Source organism: Diabrotica virgifera, chromosome 1 (assembly GCF_917563875.1).
Source record: "Diabrotica virgifera virgifera chromosome 1, PGI_DIABVI_V3a".
In the NCBI taxonomy this organism is placed as follows: Eukaryota; Metazoa; Arthropoda; class Insecta; order Coleoptera; family Chrysomelidae; genus Diabrotica; species Diabrotica virgifera.
The window spans coordinates 291,046,225-291,073,084 of record NC_065443.1 but is presented as its reverse complement, the minus strand read 5'-3'; the positions used below and the strand labels follow the sequence as shown (position 1 = coordinate 291,073,084).

The 26,860-nt window shown below is 33.9% G+C and overlaps 1 protein-coding gene across 2 annotated transcripts; it reads right to left on the bottom strand.

Moving 5' to 3' along the window:
• Positions 1-1,198: 1,198 nt before the first annotated feature.
• LOC114329760 (soma ferritin) lies at positions 1,199-21,608 on the bottom strand. Of its 2 annotated transcripts, none has more exons than XM_028278969.2 (3): positions 21,342-21,608; positions 6,533-6,757; positions 1,199-3,790 (listed from the first exon to the last, which is right to left on the bottom strand). In XM_028278969.2, the coding sequence occupies exons 1-3, from the start codon at positions 21,438-21,440 to the stop codon at positions 3,590-3,592; spliced, it is 525 nt and encodes a 174-aa protein (XP_028134770.1). In that variant the 5' UTR covers positions 21,441-21,608; the 3' UTR covers positions 1,199-3,589. The 2 variants fall into 2 exon arrangements, with proteins under 2 accessions (XP_028134770.1, XP_028134769.1); XM_028278968.2 differs by lacking the exon at positions 21,342-21,608 and adding an exon at positions 11,925-12,128.
• Between the last annotated feature and the right edge of the window lie 5,252 nt (positions 21,609-26,860).

Sequence of the window (26,860 nt, the reverse complement as noted above, 5' to 3'; positions counted from 1 at the left end):
GCCATAAGGTCCCATTTAAAATTATCGGTCACAGTGGCTCTGTAACGTCATCTGTCACTATTACGTCACCTGTCATAACTAGTTAAGAAGCTTACGTCAGTTAATTTCCTCCATCCAAATTTCACTATTATAGGTAAAACCGTTCAAAAGATAAGAGGGGGGGTACGGACTTTTGACTAGCACTGTATAACAAAAACTATTAGACTAAGAGAAAAATCACTAGAGGCCTTTTATGTTTGGAACGATTCAAAAAATCTAAAAAAACTTTGTTCGATGCAAAAAGAATAATTTTAGGAAAAACCCCTAATCTTTCCCTTCGCTTGGCAAGGTCTTGTGCTGTTCAGAATCGCCTGTTATTGTACACATTTCTTCTAAATGACATACTCAAACACATACTTAAATTTAAACTTTACAGGAGAAAGTTTATTTTTCCCCTAAACTATGCACTTTTCGATTCACCTGGTAGATACACGTGCAGGGTTGATGCCTGCCAGGTCATGGTTTTTAGCCTTGGTGTGCTATGAATTATCACTATACAAATTTCTAGCCTTACAGGACGACCGTTAGTCGGAGGGTTCACTAGCTCTTAGACTATAATTCCTTTTTTCGTTTTGAACACATTTGAAAATATTCCGTGTATTTTCACTTTCGCCGAGTTTTTATCATACAGATTTCGTATTAGGTTAACTAGGTGGTTAGGCATTCCCATATTTCCCATTATACCTACTCCAGAGGGATACCATTACTGTAAAAGCCTTTGTATTATCTACGAAACATAGCAGCATTGGTATACTGGATTTCTTGTTTTATTACGTTCCCTGTTTTTCTATTATCTGTCCCATATCTGTTCACGCGTTCTCTTTCCTGATATGAATCCACACGGTGCTTCGGCTATCTCTGGAAATAGAAAATTCTTTAGGAGTTCATTGATTATATGCAGTAGAATTTTGCTTGCATAAGGAATAAGGACAATGGTTCTGTAATTGTTGCATATAGTTAGTGATCCTTTTTTATGGATAAAGATAAAGGTTGATTCACACCACTCATCAGGCCATTTACCTGTGATTCATATGTTGCACATATCCAGTTTTACACCTATGCTTATCTCGTATATTGCTTTTAGAATCTCCGCTGGTATTCCATCTATTAGAGAATCAAAATTTCGAATTATTTAAGGGAAAATATTCAAATATAAAAATGAGAAATGAAATTTTTTATTATACAATATATTAAGCCTATCTATATAAAGTTATATATCACGTTGTAATATATGCTATTAAAACAATATCCTCAATTGACAATCTGTTATATAAGTTCGATACCAATCATATAGTTTTTCCTCTATATAAAAACAACCTTAATCAAAACTAGACAGATAGTATGGTATAGTTAGACCCAAACCCAGACATCCAAAGTGAAAGTTATCCTCCAACACCAAATTGTTCTATATGGTCCACGTAATGTTCAGAAAAAAGTCACACCATTTTGAGCGTCGGGTTTGAGGGGGGAGAGGGGGAGAAATCTGCAAATTCCTAGTTTTTTACGTTTTTCGTCAATATTTCTAAAACTAAGCGGTTTAGCATGAACAACCCTCTACATAAAATTGTTTTACATTAAATTTGAAATAAAAAAGGCCCTATGCATAACCCTTCTAAAATGAACGGTTCCAAAGTTACGGAGGTAGTATAGTATAATTGGTCCAAAAAAGGCCTAACCCAGACATCCAAAGTAAAAGTTTTCCTTCAACACCAAATTGTTCTATATGGTCCACATATTGTTCAGTAAAAAGTTACACCATTTTGAGCGTCCGGTTTGGGGGGGAGATGGGGGAGAAGTCGGTAAATTAATAGTTTTTTACGTTTTTCGTCAATATTTCTAAAACTATGCTTTAACGTAAGGAATGTTCTATAGAAAAATGTTCTACATAAAATTTAAAACAAAAAAGGTTGTATACATAATTGTTATAAAATCAAAGGCTCCAGAGTTACGGAGGGTGAAAAGTGGAGGTTTTCGATACTTTTTATATATACCGATTTCCCCCCGTCTCCCCCCCCCCCCAAACCCGACGCTCAAAATGGTGTGACTTTTTTCTGAACATTATGTGGACCATATAAAACAATTTGGTGTTGGAGGATAACTTTCACTTTGGATGTCTGGGTTTTTGGTATAGTTATATCATAAATATTGCCCAAAAAATATAAAAAGTATCGAAAACCTCGACTTTTCACCCTCCGTAACTCTGGAGCCTTTGATTCTATAACAATTATGTATAGAACATTTTTTGTTTTAAACTTCATGTAGAACATTTTGTTATATAACATTGTTTACGCTAAAGCATAGTTTTAGAAATATTGACGAAAAACTTAAAAAAACTACTAATTTACCGGTTTCTCTCCCATCTCCCTCCCAAACCGGACGCTCAAAATGGTGTAACTTTTTACTGAACAATATGTGGACCATATAGAACATTTTGGTGTTAAAGGAAAACTTTTACTTTGGATGTTTGGGTTAGGCCTTTTTTTGGACCAGTTATACTATACTACCTCCGTAACTTTGGAACCATTCATTTTAGAAAGATTATGCATAGGGCCTTTTTTATTTCAAATTTAATGTAGAACAATTTTGTATAGAGGGTTGTTCTTGCTAAACCGCATAGTTTTAGAAATATTGGCTAAAAACTTAAAAAACTACGAATTTACCGATTTCTCTCCCCTCTCCCCCCCAAACCCGACGCTCAAAATGGTGTGACTTTTTTCTGGACATTGTGTGGACCATATAGAACAATTTGGTGTTAAAATATAACTTTCGCTTTGGATGTCTGGGTTATGCCATCTTTTGGATCAACTATACTATACTAAGAGACATATACGTGTACATATCACAAATATATCAGTCAATAATTATCCACAGATTGCTGCTAGATATTAAAAAGTTTAAAAAAGTCATGACAATGTGCTATGTCATTATAAAATCTGTTGTCAATTGTTGTCTGCCTTGCATTATCTATTACCAGTCATATGTCATCTTCGAGTTGTCATATGTCATATGCCAACTGTCATAAGAATGTAAGCTAAAATTACAAGTAAATTTTAAAATAATTGTGCATTGTAACGTATTTGCAGCTTTTAAGTGTACACTTCAACAGTTCAACAGTATGATTATTTTAAATTTTAAAATAATTGTGCATTGTAACGTCTTTGCAGCTTTTAAGTGTACACTTCAACAGTATGATTATTCTTACGGTTGCATTTTTTTCTGTCTAGCTTTAATGAAAGTAGCGGATAAAAATGCTTTTACCTCCAAATATTGGTATAAAAGTGTATAAAATTAATAATTGTAAACAGTATTATTGTATTTTGAAAACAACTTTTGAACGGAAACAAAATAAGACAAATGAATTGCTATAGACATAATGTTTTGTTATCGTACCAATAAGATAAAAACTGATAAACATATTTGTACGAAAAATCATCAATAACGAAAAAAATAAATGAAACATATTCAATATTTGATGAAAAATGGATAGAAAAACAATACATCCGCTTTTCCAATAAGTATTATTTTTGGTTACTAAATATTTCAGCTTGTTCTAATTGGAAGCAGCTTCCTTATCCAACCTTTGGTCAAACATGTACACGCCGAGACCCTCTCCAACCCTCTTCAGATTCGTAATGTGGTCTCCTATTTCCTTGATAGCATCCACTTGCTCCTGCAAATAATGTTGCTCCAGGAAATCGCATAAGTTAATGTCCATGTGACCGGAACCAACATTGTGCAAGTGTAAAAGGCTCTGGAAGAAAAGGAAAACAGAAGAATTAGAAAGCGGAATTTTAAATACAAGAATTAAGTTAAGTGCTTCTACACAGGTGCTATGATGAGAATAAGTTGAATTTGAAATACATATACGCACATAGTAGATACCCGATTCTGTAATAAAATCTGAATCATCTTTACTTTTAGTTTATAGCATAGATGTTTTATATTATGACTTAGTTTTATGAATTAACATAACTCATGATTATAGAAACCATACAAGAGCATTATCATTAACGTATGTACCTAACGTTCGTTATGAGAAAATTTTTTCGTTGACATTCGCATTCGATTTTGTTATCTGACTTGACAGCTCTCAGAACTAACTAATCATGATTTATTACTAAAACATAATTTTGCATAAATAGCAAACTTGTTTAATAACTTTGTAGCGTTTTTCAACTCTGTATTCAAAAAAGTTTGCTAGAAGATTTTAATAAATATTTCAAATTGCATCTTAAAATTTTCGAAGAGAATAAACATAATCCTTATGTTTATTTACATTGCCAAATGCCACTAAGCAAAACCAAATTAGCCTACTGGGAGAATCTTATTCGCAAGTGGGACCGGTGTAAGGTCTCGAAGAGTTTGGGAAAAATATTCATTGTAAACTTGACAGCCATTGTAAATATGACATAGGTCGCGTCGGATGCTCGAGATAGCATCGCGACATGACACGTCGCTTACTTATGAAAACTTTTGTCAAAGTAGGTGTTTCTTGAGAAGTGTCTGGTGTAAACTACGACGGTTTTCTGAATTTTGGGTCTATCTCTCGTGATGAAGATGTTAAAATATCTGTACCACCCAAATTACCCTATTAGCAATGAGATCACTAGGAATACCAGAGAAATTGTTACGATTAGAGAACATGACGCTAACCAATACAGTCAATAAAGTCATGATAGAGGGAAGTTTTTCAAATCAGTTTAACCTCAATATAGGATTAAAACAAGGAGACCCCCTGTCAACAGACCTATTCAACCTAGTACTAGAAAAGATAATCAGAGGAGCCAATATCCAGACAAGCGGCACGATTCTCAACAAAAGACAACAATGCATAGGTTTTGCAGATGATTTGGTGTTTCTGATACGTTCAAGAATAGAATTTCGAAAAATGTTCAAACAGTTTGAAGAAGAAGCTAGAAAATATGGTGTGACTATAAACCAAGAAGCAATGTTTTGCTCCTAGAGCAAAACATTGGTATGAACATTAACGGAGAGTTAATTAACAATATACGATACGCTGATGACACGCTAATAGTAACAGATAAGCTAGCAAATTTACAGTATTTGATGGAAAACATAAACACTCATACCAATAAGTATGGTCTAAAACTGAACATCAAAAAGACTAAATTCATGATTGTAGCAAAGAATATACACCAATGTGAATTTAACCATAAATAATCAGCCAGTTGAAAGAGTTACGTCCTACAAATATTTAGGGGTTTGGTTCACTGATACTAATGACCAGACAAGAGAAATCAAGAGGCGAATAGAGATAGCGAGACAATCGTTTGTCAAAATGAAAAAGTTCCTATGCAGCCGGGACATAAATATAAACTTAAGAACGAGAATGTTAAGGTGCTATGTTTTCTTCGTTCTGCTGTACGGCATGGAAGCTTGGACACTGAAAAAGATAAACATAAAAAAGATTGAGGCATTCGAGATGTGGTGCTACAGGAGAATGTGGAAAATACCATGGACAGAAAGAGTAACAGATCATATCAGTTTTGCTGAAGATGGGGAAGGAATGCGAAGTCATAAAAACCATACAAACGAAAAAACTGGAATATCTAGGCCACATAATGAGAGGAGAAATGTACTCTCTGCTAAGACTCATAATCCAAGGAAAAATCTCGAGAAAGAGAAATGTGGGACGTAGGAGGATTTCCTGGTTGCGAAATTTAAGGGAGTGGTATGGGTGCAGTTCAATACAGTTGTTCAGAGCTGCAGCCAACAAAGTTAAGATTGCTGTGATGGTAGCCAACCTCCGATAGGAGACGGTACTGCAAGAAGAAGATAAACCAAGAAAAAACAGGTATATGGAAATGGTAGGGGAAAGTGCAGAAGAAAATACATGGATCACCCTAAGGACAAATGACAGAGATCATAAATTTAAGAAGGTACCTAACTGAATTTAAGTACCTTGGAGTAACAGTTACAAATAGTGGGGACTAAGAGAGAGAAATTGATAAACGATTGTTGAAAGGTAGCAACGCAGCGGGATCATTAAATGCACTGTTGAGGGCAAAAAACGTATCCAGGGCAGTCAAAAACGTATCCAGTATTATAAGAGACCTAAAATAAAAAAGAAAATCGGAGCACAGAGAGTTATATGGTTGGGTGGGACATGTTTCACGAATGCCATATGAAAGAAACATCCTAAGAGTTTTGTTAGCAGGCGAACATGGGAAGAAAAGAAGAGGGAGACCACGAAGGAAGTGGTTTGATGCCTTCCGGACTGGCATAGAAGAAATTAGTACAAGATGCTGGAGAGAACAAGTGATGGACTGTAAAAAGTGGAAGAATTTAGTCATGACTATCGAAGCCATGTTCCTCTAAGGCCTGTAGTGCTGTTATATTAAATAAATTACCCTAATCAGAAACTCTCAGATATTTTGAACCATTTAAGAAAAAATGGTTAGAGGGCAGAGGGCTATTTTGTTAATGAAGTCTCTTAATTGTTTTTAGTACTTATGGCTCAAACATTACGTACCTCATTGACTCCCTTTTCTAGATTAAGAGCATCGACCATCGCTTCGACTGGCGAGGTCCACTCCTGCTTTTCTGGAGCTTTGATTTCGCTCAAGATAATTTTTCCTCCTCGCTTGTTCATGTACTCCATTAAGCGGTAGGCATGCTCGCGTTCTTCCTCTGAACATTCTTTGAAGTACTTGTGGAATCCCATCAAAGCTACGTCATCTCTATGGAAGTGATAGGCCTACAAACAACAATATAGGTGTTAAATATATGTAGGTGTTAAAACAAATATTACTATTCAAGAGAGTTGAAAATTAAGATAGTTCTAATGCATAACAGCTGACAGGAATTCATACTTATTTTATTTAATATGCACTGGTAATAATGATAACAAATTTATTATTCAGAAGAGAATATGGAAGTCAAAAACTTGGAAGATATAAAGATTTACACAACGATAACCCTACTACACTTCTCCAAGAAATAGGGGTCGCCAAGTTCTTGAAAATTTCAAGATCTTGTCTTGATTTCAAGACAAGATCAAGACAAGAAGTAATTTTAGATTTCAAGACAAGACAAGAAATTTTTTGTCAATACCAAGATTTCTTGTCAAGAAATCAAGAAATCTTGAAATATCTTGACTAGGTATTAATTTGTGAAAAAGATAACATATTTTAACATAAAATAACGTATTTTAATGTATTGAACACTTTTTTTTGCTAAAACGATTTACAAAATGTAAATCATGTAAATGTAACATAAATTTTTAAATCGGAATTGATAAGTCATGAATTAAGGCAGATAATACTTCTTATGCTGAGGCCACAGTAAAGGCATTAGACGTTACTGTGGCCCCAGCATTATTGAGTTAACGTCTAGCCGATTTCTTGACTTTGTTATTGTTAAAGCTGCTATTGAAAATAGCCTTTCCGCAGGTACAGATGTTACTGGCGTTCTGAGAAAATCCTTGGCCATTTTCAATAATAACGGGTAGACATTCCCGTGTCTTCTCTACCAATCAAGTAGATTCTCAGCACCTTCTGACCTAGGCTCATTTAAGTATTTTTTGACTTTGGTATTAGATTCTGTAGGTCATTCTGTGATTTATTAGGCCGTGTCAGCACGCATCGCAATAAAAAGGTCGCCGGGGAATCACCGGACCAGGTAATCAAGAAATTTCAAGATCTTGAAATTTCTTGAGTCAAGACAAGATATAACATGTCAAGAAAACGTCAAGACAAGATATTTTTTAAATTTCTTGATTTTTTCTCAAGACAAGAAGTTGTTATCAAGACAAGAATTCTTATCTTGTCGACCCCTACCAAGAAATTAATGCACCACCTTAAAAATGGGTAATTTTTAATGTTTAGAATTTTCTAAACTTGTTGATTTTTAGCGATATGATATAGCCTTATTCATTAACAATATCGCTGTAATAATATATACATATGATAATATTATTGATAGACAGGTAAATTGTCATTGTATACCGGGTGTAACAATCAAACTGTATTTTTTCTCAAAGTTCGCAACACTCTGTGGAATATTCTATTAATATAATAATGAAATTAAAACCCAACTATAGCATCAGGTTGTCTTAACATTTTGTTTTTTGATTCATTCGCATATGTTGGATGATAAAAATGATAGGTACTTTAACAACTAGCCATGTTTTTCATCAATATATCCTCATTTTCTGCACAGTTTAATAAACAACCTAAAATAGGCTAGGAGAAATTAACAATTTGATAAATGTCAATTTATTAATAGTCAAACAGTGTCTGGTTTGTTGGGGGAATTAGTAGATGATATTATTTGAAGATTCAATTAAGTCCGTAATTTTTTTTGTTGTTTGGTGGAAATGGAACGCGCTACAACTAGTGTTGGAAAATTCTCGAGAATGATAAATCAGAGAATATTCTCGAGAATATTCTCGATATGGAGAATTTTCTGAGAATGACGCACTTAGGGATATTGTTGAAGACGAAATAATTGGGTATTAAAAATCATGAAATTATATACAAAATTATGAGACTAAACAACAGTGTTCTTTATATATAAACAAAAAAAACAACAGAACACGATAAAAAAATGAAAGTTTCTTCTTAACAACAAATTAATAATGCAAGTAATGGATGTGATGATTTAATCAGAAAAACATGAGGCCTCAGGTTCATAATCTATTTCTATCATTAGATCATCCTGGTCATCTACATTCTGCATTTCAATGTACTGATGAGAAGTTGTGGGATTTTATTTTTCACGAGTCGCCTGCTCAGTTATGGATTGGTCTACGTCTAAAGGGGCATTTATTTGGTATGTTTCTGCCAACATTACAGCAATCTAATGAAAATACCGCCGTTTGGCTGAGCCATGTGGCCGAAATGTTACTGGTATTTGAACACTATTGCAGTGCCTGATGCGTTGCCGATAAAGTCCAACTGCTGTGAAAAATTTTGCATGTTGCTCTGTATTTCGTCTTTATTTCCTGTACTCTGCTGAAATTTAATTTGGTTATGTCAAAACATACAAAGAAAAATTGAATATGTGGTCAAATGAAATCACAATAAGGTTTATTAATGCAGTATACATTTACGTCCAGAGTTGTGGAACTTGGCATACTTCTGGAACTATAAGACAAATGGAAGAGTAGTGCACCCTGAATAAATACATTTAACTAAAACTGTTAGTATATATAAATAACAATTGCTGATCTTGTTGAGATTGGTATTGTGTTTCTCATGTTTGATCTTTCTTCTCTATTCTTGGCCCTATCATATTTATTAATAGTTCGAAATCACTTTTTGACATTCTTATAAAATTCTGAAACAAATAATTGTCTAGCATTATTTCCATGGTTAAATTCCTCATTGTTTCGCGTTTACTTAGAAAAGCCGTATCCACATTTCCCGTTTTTCATTTTTCTTTTTTATGTAGGTATCGTCTTAGCCCGATTAAGGACGCAACAACTCTCAAGAGAATATTCTCTTCTTACATCACTAGCTACAAGGAACCTTACATAGTAAATGACTTAGCTACCATGCTATCGGTCGGAAGTTGGGAGTTTCGCAGCCCGATTAAGGACGCAACAACTCTCAAGAGAATATTCTCTTCTTACATCACTAGCTACAAGGAACCTTACATAGTAAAGGACTTAGCTACCATGCTATCGGTCGGAAGTTGGGAGTTTCGCATAGGTCTACATTAATTTCCCGTATTGTTCAACGCTTTAAAAAGAATGAACGATTACAGCAGACGTCCCGGACAAGGTATACCTCGAGTTACTGCGGTCGTTTAAGACCCTTTTTTTAGATTATGCGCTTTGATTTACCACGTCAAGAAATCTTTCAACCCCGGTTTAGTGCGGTTCATAATATCCAACTCACCATTGATACCGTGAGGAGACGTCTTGCAGAACATGACTTGCGTATTCGAAGACCAGCTACAGGCCCAACTGCAAACCACCGCAGCATTAGATTGCAATTTGCCAGAGCACATTAAATTGTGATAATGACGACTGGGAAAACGTTCTGTTTACGGATGAATCCAGATTTTACCTCGATAGTTCCGATCGACGTTTAAGAGCAATCCGAGACCAAATGAATGTTATGCCCAGTGCAACATACAGAACGATTTTATTTAATGGAGGGTCTATAAATAATGGTTTGGGGAGGCAAATTTTTTAACAGCACGGACATATCTTGTGTCTTTACGTGGCAGTTCTTTAAACAGTTAAAGGTAAATAACCGATATTTGACTATTTAGCAAATTAACAATTTGACATTTATCAAATTGTTAATTTCTCATAGCCTACTTTAGACTTGTTTATTAAACTAAGCAGAAATAAAGAATATATTGATGAAAAACATGGCTAGTTGTTAAAGTAGGTACCTAACTTTTTAATTATCCAACATAAGCGAATGCATCAAAAAAATAATATGTTAAGAAAACCTGAGGCTATAGTTGGGTTTCAATTTCAGTATAATATTATAAATGCTAGACTATTCCACAGTGTGTTACGAACTTTGAGAAAAAAACATAGTTTGATTGATACACCCGGTATACAATGACAATTTGCCTGTCCAGCAACAACATTATTACAGCGATATTCAAAGAATAAGGTTATAACATATTTAAAAGATCAATCAAATCGGACAACAGGCTAAGGGAATTCGAGAAATCAAAAATGTCCCAATTTTAACATATTGCGTTAATTTCTTGGATAAGTGTAGGTAAATACGAGTATTTAGTGTATATCATTGAGTAGGTGTAGTAGGGTTATTAATAACCCTTGATTGTGTTCTGTTGTTTACTAATGAAATTAAAATCACAAACACAAAAATTTTCCAACACGTTGCAATGTTGTTTCTTTCAGTTTATTTAACAAACAAATTTATATAAAAAAAAAACAAAACGTCCCTCAACATTCAACATTATCAACTCAACATTATTAACATTCCCACAAAAATAATGCAATTGTTTGAGATCATTAATTTCGTCTTGGGACAATGAGAACTTTTGATCAGCATGACCAATGACCAAAGCTCTGCAAAAGTGAAATACACCTCTACGTCCAGCAGAGTGACTACAGACTTCCTTGAAGCAGAATAATGCACGGGACGGGACAATAGGGCTTTTCATCGATTGTCATTTGTTTCGAGCGTCTATCATGTGTCACATACTATTAATATATCTACGCCATACGTCCTTGGTTTGTATCATTGATATATACCAATAACGTATGACTTAGATATATTATTATGTGACACTGTTACACATGACAGAAGCTCGAAACAAATGACTGTGAATGAAAAGCCCTACACACAAACCATCTCACGGCTAATAAGTAGGTACAAGCTGCTCTTGAAGAATGGAACAACAACGTACCACAACAAACTGTTGACAAAATTTGGTTAGCAGCGCGCCTACACAATTTAAAGTTAGCATAAGGGCTAAGGGTGGTAATACTGACTATTAAGAAAAACATAAATACCTAAATAAAAACAATTTAAATATCATTCGTTTTACATTGGCTATTTTCTTTAAAACAAATACATAGTTCTAATTTGTTATTTCAATACTTTATTGTTTTCTTTGATTTGTATGTATTGGTAATTCAATTTCTCTAAAGTAAATATTGTTTGGCTTCGTATGTTGTTTTTTTTTTTAATTCGCTTGAAGTAATAAAAAATATCAGATGATTCCATATAAGTTTGGTTGTCTGTACATTATTATAAAAAAAAATGAAAATAATCCAAAAAAATGTGAAATATAGATATGATATATGCTTTTCATTTTAAAATATAAATAGAGTTTATCATCGGCACACCCACATACAAAACATAGTAATTACATTGTAAATATATTTATCAATATAATTTGAATACCAAGCGAAACGCAAAACTCACCATGGTCATATAGACATAACTAGCACTCACACTCAGCTCTACGTTGATTTGTTTGTTAATAGCATCCTCACAGTCCTTGTGGAAATTATGCGTCACTTGGGACATTTTTCACTTTTAAGATCAAAAAAACGGTGGAAAACTTGGGAACATTCACTCCTGTTTCGACGGAAAACAAACTGTTTGTCGATCGATCGACATGTGCGCAATTTGGAGTGAGATTGGGAAAGGCCACGTACAGTTGACTAGACTCGAGCACACTTGAATTTTGAACTTTGAAATTATGCTTTGAAGGGGTTCAATAAGAGAAAATTTAATTTCCATGCATGATAATGCACCTCAACATGCCACACACCAGCAGAGTGACTGCAGACTTCGTTGAAACAGAATATATCACTGTTCTGGAGTGGCCTTCTTGCTCACCCGACCTTAAACCTATTCGCAAAATTAAATTCCAACAGAGGGCGCTCAAAATGTCAAAGATGGACGACAACGCTAGGAAAACAATTCATTTTGTCATTTGAATTCACAGTTCTAAAACGTTAAATTAAAATCATTTACAGGAGTGTTTTGCCAAAGTAACCACTAAGTTTTGCAACTAAGACATCTTATAAGTTAAAGACGACTCAAAATTATGTTTAATCTGTATGCATTCATTAAAATTTGATGCTAAATACTGATTTGTTTTTACCTTTTTTTTCATAAAAAAAATCTGGCCCCCGATAATCACACAGCGTTCTAAAAATTATTAATCTATCTTAGGATTTCTAATTTTGTTTTTAATTTAATTAATAGGTGCACTACAGTTTATTTTACACCGACAGATAACAATTTTTAATTAAATAAAAACTGGAATTTTGGAAACTAAGTAGGTGAATTTATTTTATAATAATTGTGTTCTGGAAATTACGAAGTGGTCGGGATATTTTTCATAACAATGTACGTTCTATGTACATAATATATACTACATTTTATTCATTTATTTAATTTTGCAGTCGCTTAAACATTAAAAAATACTACGTTTAATACAAACGTTAAATTAACAAAATGTGTGATTTGGCATTGGTTAATTTAGGTCATTACGTAGAGTATAATAGGAATGAATACTGAGGAACACTGCAATAGTTTTTTTAAGTCGAAATTATTGTTAATTACAACATAAACTGACCGCAAATATGTACACAAGTTAATGGCAAAGTCAATGTTTTCCTTGAGTTGATGCTTTTCAATTTCGCCACCAGGCGTCGCCCACTTTGCGGTTCCTCGCCAATAGATGATGTGTGGGATAAGCTTAAAAGAAAACATTAAAGCCCTGATCGACAGGCGAGTAAAACCGCAGTTTTGTGGCTCGTCGGTAAAGCTCGCCAGTGTATCATTGCAATACCGCGGTTTTATATACCGACGAGCCTGGCTTGTGGCTCGTCAGTTTGTTTTATTTTTTACTCGGCTCGTCGTTCAAAACCGCACGTGTATCACGGCTGGCGAGCCAAACCGGCAGTTTTCAGCGACCGTTGAAGTGAAAATACCAGTTTAATCATGGATATGCGAACTCTCAGCCACGACTTTTTAGTGGAATTTATAGATTAATTACGAGACTGTTCTTGTTTATGGAAATGTAAATCGTCAGAGTACAAAAACAACGCAATTCGACTTACCGCATATAGATGGTGAAAGTTCTCAACCTCCTATGTCAATTTTTGGATATTTTGTTTTGTTACCCTAAATTAAGGAAATATGTATGTTTACCGTTTACAAGCTCCTTTGTCGTTATTTCATTAATTGGTTTGTAGATGGCCATATGAAATAACGACATAAGAGCTTGTAAACAGTAAAAATGCATATATGTCTCTTTAATTTAGGGTAGCAAAACAAAATAGCCAAAAATGGACATGGGAGGTTGGGAACTTTCACCATCGATATGTTAAACCCTTACATATCATAAAAAACATTAACCCAAAACTCAACTAGAGCCGATGTCAAGAAAAAATTCAATCATTTCGACCTTCCTATAGGAAAGAAAGTAACAAGGTTACGACATGTTGGCTGTGAACGGTTAACACGACTGTTTTGCTCGCTAGTCGATCAGCACCAACGAGCCGCGAGTAAAACCGTCGTTCTTTAAAACAGCGGTATTATGGCTCGCAAGTCGATCACCCACTTTAGAGCTCGCCGGGGTAATGCCCAAAACATCGCAGGACTAGTACAAAGCTCCTCTTGGAGTAGTGGCTCTCAAAAGCTTCCAAAGTTAAAGAAAAAATGGTTGATACATAAAAATACATTAGCTGACATGAAACTAAACCACAGACAGACACATTCAACCCAATAGACATGACAGATAGGAAAATTAGAAGAACTTTGCATATAAGTTATTATATTTATGTCATTTATATAATTTGGGTTTGTATTTTTTTTGGTTGGTGTTTCATTGGAAGTCCCCGCTCCAAGCAAAATTTCCCATCCCCAGAAAAATGTCTAGATTCTAGATCCACCACTGTCTTGAAGAATGGAACAACGTACTGCAACAAACTGTTAACAATTTGGTTGGCAGCGTGCCCAGGCAATTTGAAGCTTGGAAGCTTGCATAAGGGTTGGTAACACTGACTACTAAGAAAAACATAAATAAATCAAAACAATTTAAACAGTATTGGTTTTACATTGACTATTAGAGGGTAGGCACAAAATTTTGGACCAATGCTTTTTAAATTCATTCATCTTTTTCGATTCCAGGGAAAACTAATAAATATTTTTGAAAAATTTAAACGCAGAATGAAAGATTACATTATTACCGAGGGCCGACAGGCCTTTAGAATAAACAAAAAGTTTCTTTTGAGTGAGATATTTGAAAATAAAAAAATCACACTAAATTTTCTCTTTTTTTTTCATCCCCTTATTAAAATAAACATTATAGAAGTTTTCAGGGACTTTCTGCCCTCGGAAATAATGTAATCTCTCATTCTGCGTTTAAATTTTTCAAAAATACTTATTAGTTATCTCAGGATTCGAAAAAAAATAATACATTTAAAAAGCATTATCCCGAAATTTTACGCCCAGGCTCTTAAAAGTTTCAATTTGTTATATCGAGCCTTTATTGTCTTTTTTTATTTTTATTTTATGTATTTGTGATTAGGTTAGGTAAGGTAAAAAGCCTCAGCGTAAATGGACATGGATAAGCCCAGATGGCAGTGTCAAAAATGAGATAGATTTTATCATAACAAACAGAAAAGAAATAATTAAAGACATTGAAATCCTTAACAAATTTTCGGTAGGAAGCGACCACAGATTAATCTGAGCAAAGATACGATTAGAATGTCAATTTCGAAAGAACCAAGATGATCTTCAAAACACGAAAGACGAAATGGATTCCCCCAGAAAACAACAACCTCTATGAAGATGTACTAACCAGACGTATACAAGACCTTGAAAACGGCATAGAATACATTGAACAAGCAAATAATGTCATAACGAAAGCACTAAAAGAAACAGAAAGGGAGTGCTGCCCGACTGCCGTGACCCATAAAGAAAAATTAAGCCAAAATACCAAAGAGTTAATAAGTAAAAGAAGACAGTTGACGGAAAAATACGACTCCAACTACACAACACTGAAGAAATTAAATAAAGATATCCACCGATCAATCCGAAAAGACATAAGAGAAAACAACACAAGAGAAATAACTCACATAATTCAAGAAAACAAAGGTTTAAAAGTTTTGAGGCGAAATATGAATAACATACGGTAACAAAAATATGTACAAAATCAGAAACAAAGATGGCAACATTGCCACGGATAAAGCCGAAATCCTCTAAGTTTTCGAATCGTTTTATCGCGAAATGTATGAGAATAGTATGAGAGCACCAACGAAAGGCAAGATCAGCCCCTGCCCAAAATCACAAACCAGGGATCAGAATTATTGCCAGAAGTAACACCACATGAAGTTAAAAAGGCACTTTCAGAAATGAAAAATAATAAATCCCCCGGCGATGACGGAATAGTAATCGAGGCAATCAAACAAGGTGGAAATAAAATTATCCAGGCTTTGGCCAAACTTTTCACCGAATGCATTTACCAAGGAAAAACTCCTTTTCAATTGAACAATGTAGTCATTGTTTTATTACACAAGAAGGGTGACATAACAGATCTAAAAAACTACCGTCATATCAGTTTGCTATCACACATATATAAACTTTTCATAAAAATTATCAAAAAAAGACTGGAGGCTAAGTTAGACTTCTATCAGCCTAGAGAACAAGCTGGATTTAGATCTGGATATAGCACTAACGACCACTTACTGGTAATAAAAAACCTAATAGAGAAGTCTGCGGAATACAACAAACCATTGGCACTGATATTCGTGGACTACGAGAAAGAATTCGATACCATAAGCCAGCAGAAAATGTTAAAAGCATTAACAGAATGCCGAATAGACCATGGCTACATTAACATGATCAAATATATCTACCAAAAGGCAACGGCTAGCGTAAGACTGTCTGAACAACAAACAAATACATTCTGCTTACAGCGAGGAGTACGGCAGGGAGACACCATCTAACCAAAGCTAATCACAACCCTTTTAGAACACACATTTAAGAAGGCAGATCTAAACGAATATGGTATCAATATAAATGGAGAGAAGCTCAGTCATTTGAGATTCGCAGATGACATCGTCCTTATAGCCGATCGTATGGATGATGCAATAATAATGTTGAACAAATTATATTACGCTTCCTTAGCCCGACCGCACATCAAAGAAACATGAAACGTAAATTACGTTTCATGGAAATAAACCACTGCTAAACAAATATACGTCCGGCCATTTATGAAACTCTCCGAAAATAAAAATATGTCATGAGCATGAATCACACTCGTTTCATTGGTAGGCGGACTTTGAGATTTGTTTAGCAGTGTTTTAGTTTCATGAAACATGTTTTTCGTTTCATGTTTCATGTTTTTCGTTTCATGTTTCTTTGGTGTGCGGCTTGGCTTAGAGGTCGGACTAAAGATTAACATCAACAAGACGCAAATAATGACTAATCCAGTGCTAAATCGTAATATTGTTGTTGATGGAATGGATATTGAGCAGACTGCATCTTATAAGTACTTGGGACATGAAATTCGGTTGGGACGAGATAACCAGACGTGCGAACTCCCACGTCGCATAGGATTAGCCTGGGCAGCGTTTGGTAAACTGAACTATGTATTTAAATCGGACTTGCCCATATGCCTCAAAAGGAAAATCTTTGACCAGTGTGTGTTGCCTGTACTCACTTATGGAGCCGAAACATTAACACTAACAAAAAAGGTAGTGAACAAGATTCGCGTAACTCAGAGGGCTATGGAGCGCCAGATGTTGGGTGTCTCCCTGAGAGACCGAATCCCAAACGAATAAATACGCCGTAGAACAAAAACAACAGACGCTGTCGAAAAAATCGCGTCGCTTAAGTGGAATTGGGCAGGACACGTCGCCAGATTGCCAGACAACCGATGGACAAAACGTATTGTCGAGTGGAGGCCGCGAGAAGAAGCACTACGGAGCAGAGGACGCCCACTAACCAGATGGGCCGATGATTTGAAGCATGTTATCGGTAACTGGATGCAAGCCGCACAAAATAGAGATAAATGGAAAGAGCTGAGGGAGACGAGGGCCGTAACTACGATGTTAGAGGCCCCGGGGCAAAGGTGATCTGGGGGCCCCCTGCCGGGGGGTCTGGGGATTTGTCCCCCAGCGGAAGGCGGGGTCCGGAAAAATGTTTGATATTTAACCCCTTGATTCTATGGATTCTATGACTGAAGTTTCTTGAACTTACAACTACATATTGCTATTTAAGTTGAACAACACAAAAAAATTTTGAAATCGCCTTATTTTTATTCGCTTTAAAAAATTTAAAAGAAAAACAACAAAATGAACAGATAGTAAAAGAAAATTAGATAATACAATAAAAAAATAAAAAGAAAATTTCTTGAAACTTCAAAAACCGAATGGAAAAATATGAAGATATGAAGGTTTATTTAGAGAAAATGCAGGAAGAGGTAAATCAGATTGTTGAGGAGATACAGAAAATTGAAAAGGTGGAAGAAAAATTCAAGAATGCGGTAAAATTCGATATGGAAAAAGTGGAAGAAAATTGACGGAGATAGGAAAATGTCAAAAAGGAGGAGACCGTCGGGAAGTAATTGTATACAGCTTTAATGAGAGCAGAATCCTATTTGACGAGGATATTAGAAAACGATATCGAAACGGGCCCCTCTTCCAATGGCATTTTAGGTTATATTACTCCGAAATAACTAATCTCCTAAATATTAATTTAATGTTTTTTGTTAAGTTCTCGGAAGCCCCAGCTCAGATCATGCCTCAGGGCCTTCAAAGGGTTCTGTTCGAAATGCATTTTAGTTGAAATTACTAATTTCTCCAGTGAAAAATTAAAACTTTATGTTCAGTTCTAGGGTGCCCCTGTAAGATCTTTTTAAAATTGTGTCATTTGAAAATATTTCGTTGGGATCGGCTTTTAAAATACATATTTTTATTTTCCTCGTTAAATTCTATGCCCGGTCAAAAAAGGGGCACCTGCGGGGCCCCCCTTGGCCGGGGGCCCCGGGACACTGCTTCGGTTGCCCCAATGGTAGTTACGGCCCTGACCTATGTCCAGCAGTGGACGCGTACGGGTTGATAATGATGATTTGTGATTAAATTGCTTTAAAATAAATATTGTTTGCCTTCGTATATTGTTTTTTTTTAATTCGCTGGAAATAAGAGATATCAGATGATTCCAAATAAGTTTGGTTGTGTGTAGGTAGGTATCAGTGGCGTACTGGCCATATAAATGAATCGGTGCAATCACCGAGAGGCCGCGGCCTCTTGAGGCCGGTCAAATAGGTTTTTCACACAAAATTTTAAATGTAAAAAAATATATTTTTTTCTAGTCGAATGTTAATTTTGCTAATAATATTAATAAAACATTTCAAAAAAAATTTCAAAAAATTTTAATTAAATAATTGAATTTTTTTCTAATTGTAAAATACATTTTAAGTAAATGAATAAGACTCTATATATACATAAATATATTGCTACAAATAATATTTATTTTCATACATACAAATACATTGTTGAGGGTGTTAAAGCCCAAGTAGTCCAGAAAGCCACTGCGCATCCGCTAGGAAAAATATTCTAATTCGGATTTTTTGCACAATCTTACTCAAAAAGGACTCCTTTTAACAAATTTGCATGTTGCCAGGACCAAAAGGTGGTCAAAAATTTTTTAAACGTTTTTTTTTGTTTTTTTCCTAAAATTCTTTTTTTTTGCATGGAAAAAAGTTTTTTTAGGTTTTCTGGATTATTCCAAACAGAAAAGGTCTTTAGTGACGTTTCTCTAAAAATGATAGTTTTTGACATATAAGCGATTCAAAATTGAAAAATTGCGAAATCGGCCATTTTTAACCCTCAAAAACTATGTAAAAAACTGAAAATTTGAATGTTGCCAAGGCAAGTAGATATTCTTTAAACATCGATTGATGAAATACCGAAGAGTTTTTTGCAATACAATATTCAAAACTCCTTTGCTTTTTAATTGCTAATTAAGCGTGCGCGACACTATTTTCCACCGACAGTGTGGTGCAAATGAAAGGAATAAATTCGTTATTTCATAAACCGGTGACTTTCAGGAAAAATCCCGAAACAGGTCGATTTTTATTTTTAAGCTGTGCTATTGTGGCATGTATCGTATACTAGTGACGTCATCCGTCTGGGCGTGATGACGTAATCGATGATTTTTTTAAATGAGAATAGGGGTCGTGTGGTAGCTCATTTCAAAGGTTCTTCAATTCTCTATTCAGTAATATAAACATTTACATAATTATTTATACAGGGTGACCAAACAATTTTTATTAACTTAAATTATTTGACAAAAAAAGACGTAGAAGGACACTCTGTATAAATAATTATATAAATGTTTATATTACTGAATAGAGAATTAAAGAACCTTTCAAATGAGCTAGCACGCAACCCCTATTCTCATTTAAGAAAATCATCGATTACGTCATCACGCCCAGATGTATGACGTCACTAGTATACCGTATATGCCACAATAGCATAACTTAAAAATAAAAATCGACCTGTTTCGGGATTTTTCCTTAAAGTCGCCGGTTTACGAAATAACGAATTTATTCCTTTCATTTGCACCATACTGTCGGTGGAAAATAGTGTCGCGTACGCTTGATTAGCAATTAAAAAACAAAGGAATTTTGAAAATTGTATTGCAAAAAACTCTTCGGGATTTCATTATTCGATGTTTAAAAAATATATACCTACCTTGGCAACATTCAAATTTTCAGTTTTTCACATAGTTTTTGAGTGTTAAAAATGGCCGATTTCGCAATTTTTCAATTTTTGATCGCTTATATGTCAAAAACTATCATTTTTAGAGAAAAGTCACTAAATACCTTTTCTGTTTGGAATGATCCAAAAAACCTAAAAAACTTTTTTCCATGCAAAAAAAATAATTTTAGGAAAAAAACAAAAAAAAACGTTTAAAAAATTTTTGACCACCTTTTGGTCCTGGCAACATGCAAATTTGTTAAAAGGAGTTCTTTTTGAGTAAGATTGTGCAAAAAATCAGAATTAGAATATTTTTCCTAGCGGATGCGCAGTGACTTTCTGGACTAAAGTGTTGTAAGTCATATTATTTGTGAAATGATGAAAGTCTTGCTTTATAACCTTAATAAATAGACCTCTCTTCATCACTAAAATCAGGAAAAGTGGTGTAAGTATTTATTGTAATACAGTAAGTAATACAGTAAAAACTTGCATTACTTTTTCTTTGAAGAGGTCTATATATCAAGGTTATAAAGCAAGGCTTATCTCATTTCAAAAATATGACTTACAACTTAATACATACCTGAAAAATTCTCAAAATTTGATTTTACTTTTGTCTTAATTACATCAAATTCATATTATATGTAATTTTTCAGGAAATTATGGTTTCTGCCTTGCTGCATACAATATTGTAATACATGACATTTATTATTTGTAAGATTTGTTCTTAAGTAAAAAAATAGCAAATTAAAAAAAATCATTGAATTCAAAGTTTTATGTTTGATTTAAAAATAATTTATATTTTTGTTCTTTTGATTTTATAAGTACCGAAAAAAACATCCTGATAATAGAAGATACAGTGAGGATGGGAGGCCGCTTTTCTATAAAATCACCGGGCCGCTTGAAAAGATCCAGCACGCCACTGGTAGGTACATCAGTGTTATACACAAAAATGAAAATAATCCAACACAATGTGAAATAATATAGCCTATTTTACAATTTATATATACTCAAAATGAGTTTATCGTCGACACACCCACGACAAAATATATAAACAAAACATACTAATTACATTGTAAAATATATTTATCAATCTAATTTGAAACGTAAAACTCACCATGGTCATATAGACATAACTAGCACTCAACTCTACGTTGATTTGTTTGTTGATAGTATCCTCACAGTCCTTGTGGAAATTCTGCCTTACTTGGGACATTTTTCACTTTTTATATCAAAAAATCGGTGGAAAACTTGGGAACATTCACTCCTGTTTCGACGGAAAACAAACTGTTTGTCGATCGATCGACAAGTGCGCACTTTGGAGTGAGATTGGGATAGGCCACGTACAACAGTTGGCTAGACTCGAACACACTTGAATTTGGGTAACGATGTCAGTCTTTTTATACGAGTATGCAAATAAATTGGATATGATGAAATTTGCTATTTTTCTAGACAGTTTTATTATTTTAAAAAAGAAACGTAGTAAAATTAGTCGAAATGTATTTTTCAACGGATATACAGTCCATCTAATTTACTTACCGTTGCACGTCATTATCTACGCCAGAGATCTAAGTTGACATAGTCGCCAAAGTATAAAAAAATCCTGAATTCATTTTAAATCAAATATATCACATAATTATTGTAAACGTGGATTATACAACAAAACAAACTAATATTCAATGTAAATAAGTAAAAACTTAAGAAATAGAGAACAAGAATTAAGTTACAATCTTTTAAAATTTGCAGTCCAAGCGTTTTTGCACTGCATTGTTAATAATTAAAAAACGGCTCCGAACTCTTGGCATGAAGCCGGTAGGTTTCTTTGTATATGTCTACAATAACAACTAAAAAAGTTGTCAGATACCTCGATTATTCCAAGTCGTGATAAAATTAGGTGAAATTTATATTTTTATAGTAGAGGATCTTTTTATAGTAAAGTAAATAATAAAAACTGTAAATATAATAAAACAGATAGTTATAGTAAAGAATATAAACAAATAAGTATGAAGTGTCATCACCGCAACTGTCAAATAAATATTATCAATTTATTCTAAAATGTCACCGTCGTTCGATTACAGTTACAGTGTGTTCCGAACAAATCTGCTTCATAAAAACGCTTTATAATCCATTTATACAAATTAAATGAAACATATTATTGTGTATTTCTTAGCCAAGCCGCACACCAAAGAAACATGAAACGAAAAACATGAAACATGAAACGAAAAACATGTTTCATGAAAAGAAAACACTGCTAAAAACATCTCAAAGTCCGCCTACTAATGAAACGAGTGTGATTCATGCTCATGACACATTTTTATTTTCGGAGAGTCTCATAAATGGCCGGATATATATTTGTTTAGCAGTGGTTTATTTCCATGAAACGTAATTTACGTTTCATGTTTCTTTGATGTGCGGCCGGGCTTAAGGTTAACATTAATAGAAATCGTCAAATATTATTTCTACGCGTATATAATAAAATATGTCTAGTGGTTGTAATTCCAGTGTACTAGGCAAAATGATTCTAAAAAAGAACACACCTACCGCCTAAATATTTCGTGTTGGTACCATGTGACGTCACAGGCTATGACGCGGATGACGTGCAACGGTTAGTAAATTAGACGAAGTATACAACTTTATAAATTAGACCAGGGCATTAGAACTAAAAATACCCGAATAAACCAATTTTTAAATACAGCACCTAGAACTTTTTGCATTGTGTTCAGGATGATGTCAGGAAAAAAGTATACTATAGAAAAATGGGTGGAAATGCATAATTACGTTTTAACGTGCATAAAATGCATCCAAAAGTGAAAATTGCATAAACATGTCAAAATAACCATATTTATATATTAAGGGCCAGGTTTTGTCACTCGGGTATTTTTGGGGTCGCTGAATATGACTACGCTTATCAGAGCCGACTTCCGGAGGATCTAGTGCCGAGGGTCACTGTTAAGGCACGTCATCTGGAGGTTTGAGGGTTATCGGCACAAAATTGATACAAACATAAATTACCTGGGGATTTTTAGAGTCACTGATCACGAATACGCCATCAGAACTAACTCCTGGAATTTCGAGGATTTTCGGCTTTAAATTGATGCAAATAGATTTTTCGGGAGGTTTTGAGGTTGCCGAAAACGAATACGACATCAGAACCGACGCGACACAATAGAATACAATACAAAAAGTTTATTTTGCCAAAAAACAGAATATTACAATATACAACAGAGAATATACAAAACGTTTTTAGACAAAAAAGGATCTTCTCACGATTATAAAACCGATTACAAAAAGTCCACCACAAAGGTAGACCTTTGCGAAAAGACCCCAATGAGAAGTAATATTTAATATAAGACAAAAGAAAAAATTAATAAACTAAACCAAAACTAAACCAAAACTGAACTGTGTTGAAGGAGAAAGGCATTAACAAATCAAATACGATAATATTTATAATATAACTTCTAGACCCAACGAAAAAGTGCCAAGGACGAGAAGCCGGACAGTGTGCAGAGTCTCGACAGCTGGATAGATGGTAGAAAAATAGTTGTTAATAATTTAATTTAGTTAAGTTGTTCTTGTAATAACATGTTTCTTATATACTTTCTAAATTTAACCAGAGACAAGTTTTTGTTCTTTTTGACAGCCCGTTCCACATTTTGACAGCTAGATAAGAAAATGATTTTTGGAAAGCCACAGTTCTGTGACGCGGAAGAAGAAATGTTCCAGTGTTCCGTGTAGTATGTATTCTAGACAAATCTGAAAATTTTTTATTTAAATATGGAGGTTTCCCAGTCTTAACAATTTTGTATATAAAATTATACATATGTTGCCTCCTTCGATAAACCATTTTAAGGATGTTATGTTGATTAAGGTAAGGTGTTATATGGCGATTATACGGAATTCTATATGAAAATCTTACACAACTATTTTGGATTTTTTGGATTGACTTTTTAAGTAACCAAGATATAGAGTCGCCATAAACAACGTCACCATAATCAAACAGGGACAAGACAAGAGTATTGCAAAGATAATATTTTTGTTTAGATGTTAAGTATTTTTTTATTTTATATAAATTTTTTAATCTGAGATATCCTGCAGTTAACTTTTTCTTTACATGTTTTTGGAAAGAAAGTTCATTATCAAAGATAATACCCAAATTTTTTGCATGTTTTAAAATGGGGATTGGATTGTTATTAATGTTAATTTGTAATGTATTTTCGATAAGCTCTCTGGCATTTTTATTTTTATTTATAATTATTATTTGCGATTTGGATGCATTTAATTGTAAATTGTGATTTTCTGCATATGAAGATATACATTTAAGGTCCGCATTTAATTTATTTTGAGTGTCTATTATAGTGTGTCTATTTATAGGTATTTTTAACTGGGAGTCATCAGCAAACTACTTAACTTTGCAGAATTTAATGCAGTTTTTCATGTCAGCAACATAAATGGAAAATAACAGAGGTGAAATTACCGAACCTTGTGGGACGCCATTTTTAACTAATTTAAATTCTGACTTATCAACACTTGAGTCTTTTTTAACAAGAACACAACTAAATCTATTCGTCAGTAGGTTTTGCATGAGATTGACTGCACTGTTGGAAAAGCCAAAGTAATGAAGTTTGGCCAACAGCATCTCGTGACCAATAGTATCAAATGCTTTACTAAAATCCAAAAGGGTCATGCAAGTACTATTTTGTTTTTCTTCATTTTCTCTGATGTCATTAAAAATGCTGACAATTGTTGTAGTGGTACTAAAATTTTTCCGGAAACCCTACTGGCAATCAGGTATTATTTTGTTAATTTCAACAAATGACTCAATTTGATTATATAAGTGCTTTTCAAAAATTTTAGATAAGACAGGAAGTATACTTATTGGTCTCAGATCTTTCAGCTCCTTTGGTTCAGGTATTTTAGGTAATGGTTTAATTATAGCTTTTTTCCAGCCAGATGGATAGAATGAATTCAAAATACACGAATTAATTATATTCAATAATGCATCTGCACAAAAAGGGTAGCATAATTTTATATCTTTTATTGTTAACCCATCATCACCCGCTGCATTAGACGATATTTTGGAGACGATTTTATTTAAATTTTCCCTGTCCAATAGTGTAAAATTAAACTCGTCAGTGTTGTCTGTAAGCCTGTTGCTTTTATAAAATTCTATCAAACCTGTAGAAACTGTGTTGTTTTTGTTATCGATTTCTGAAAAAAAGTTGTGTATATTCGTCGCATTTTTAAGATTATCTGGTATATAGAATTGATTTTCGTTATAAGTAAGATTGAGTTTTTTTGCTGTTTTCCAAAATTCCTTCCCTTTACTCTGTCCAAATGTATTAAAAAATGTGATTTTCTCCCGTATTATAGCATGTTTGGTAAAATTCCTCAATTGTCTGTAGTACTGTAGAGACCCTTCCGTTTTTGTTCTCATATATTTTTTATGTGCTTTATCTCTAAGCTTAATCAACTGCTTTATGTTGGTAGTTATCCATGGCAAATAAGGTTTTTCGGAAATTTTCTTGGTTTTCACTGGAGCATGCTTATTTAAAATTTTATTTATGTGAGACGTGAAAATCTCCACTTTTTCTTCAATACTATCAGTCACGAAAAGCTGCTGCCAATCGAGCATTCTTCCTTCTTCCATTAATAAATCATAAATGATGTTACTATAGTCTCTGTACGTTACAGTTTTTTTGTGGCAGGTTATTTTAGGTAGATTCAGTATTGTATAGACCAGGTTATGATCCGTCACACATTGAGATATTGCCAATGATCCTGATTTTATGCATTGTATGTTTTGACTAGTAATAATTATATCGATTAAACTAGATGTGTTATTTGTAAAATTAAACCTCGTGGGCTCTTTAATATGTTGATCAAATTGTAAAGTTTGTAACAAGTTTTTTAGTCTGTTTGGATATGTTGTATTACTTAAAAAGTTGATATTTAAATCGCCGACAATAATAATGTTCTTATGTGCAACGGTTACATAACCCAGTAAATCCTCAAACTGGTCTAGAAAAACAGATTCGCTTACAGAAGGTGGCCTGTAAATATTAATAAGTATATAGTTTTTATTTTTTACAGTGAATTCTATGGCAATGTGTTCAAAAAAGGGAAAGTTTAAATTAATCAAAGAAAATTTTATATTATTTTTAATATAAAGTGCAACGCCACCCCCTCTTGCTAATCTGTCCTTTCTTACAAACCTATATCCCGGAAGTCTGTAGGTGAAACTTGGCATGTCGGAGTTTAGCCAAGTCTCAGTCAACCCCAACATGTCAATGTCCAATTCCATCATATAGTTTGTAAACTCGTCAAAACCAGTATTTAAAGATCGTACATTTAAATGGCCTACTGAAAAATTACTCAAATTGCTTATTAAAAAATCGTCGTTATTATTTTCCAACTGTCGAGTGCCCAAATAATTAGCCATATCCCATAATAGCTCCTCTCCCCGCACCAATGTAGGTCAAATTACCTCTTCCCAGATTACACAGTTCAGTTTTGCCCAAAAGATTATTTAAAAAAGTTTTAATAACTAAAAAAAGTGCCCTAACTAAATATTTCATATTTTTCAATTTTATCTCACAACCCGCCTATTTAACTTTATCTAAGTAGTTACTAATGTCC

Coding starts and splice junctions, on each gene's coding strand:
- LOC114329760 (XM_028278968.2), bottom strand. CDS start 12,029: ATGTCCCAAGTGACGCATAATTTCCACAAGGACTGTGAGGATGCTATT. Junction 6,758..11,924: donor GTTATGTCTATATGACCATG/GTGAGTTTTGCG, acceptor TGTTGTTTGTAG/GCCTATCACTTCCATAGAGA. Junction 3,791..6,532: donor TAGAAAAGGGAGTCAATGAG/GTACGTAATGTT, acceptor CTTTTCTTCCAG/AGCCTTTTACACTTGCACAA.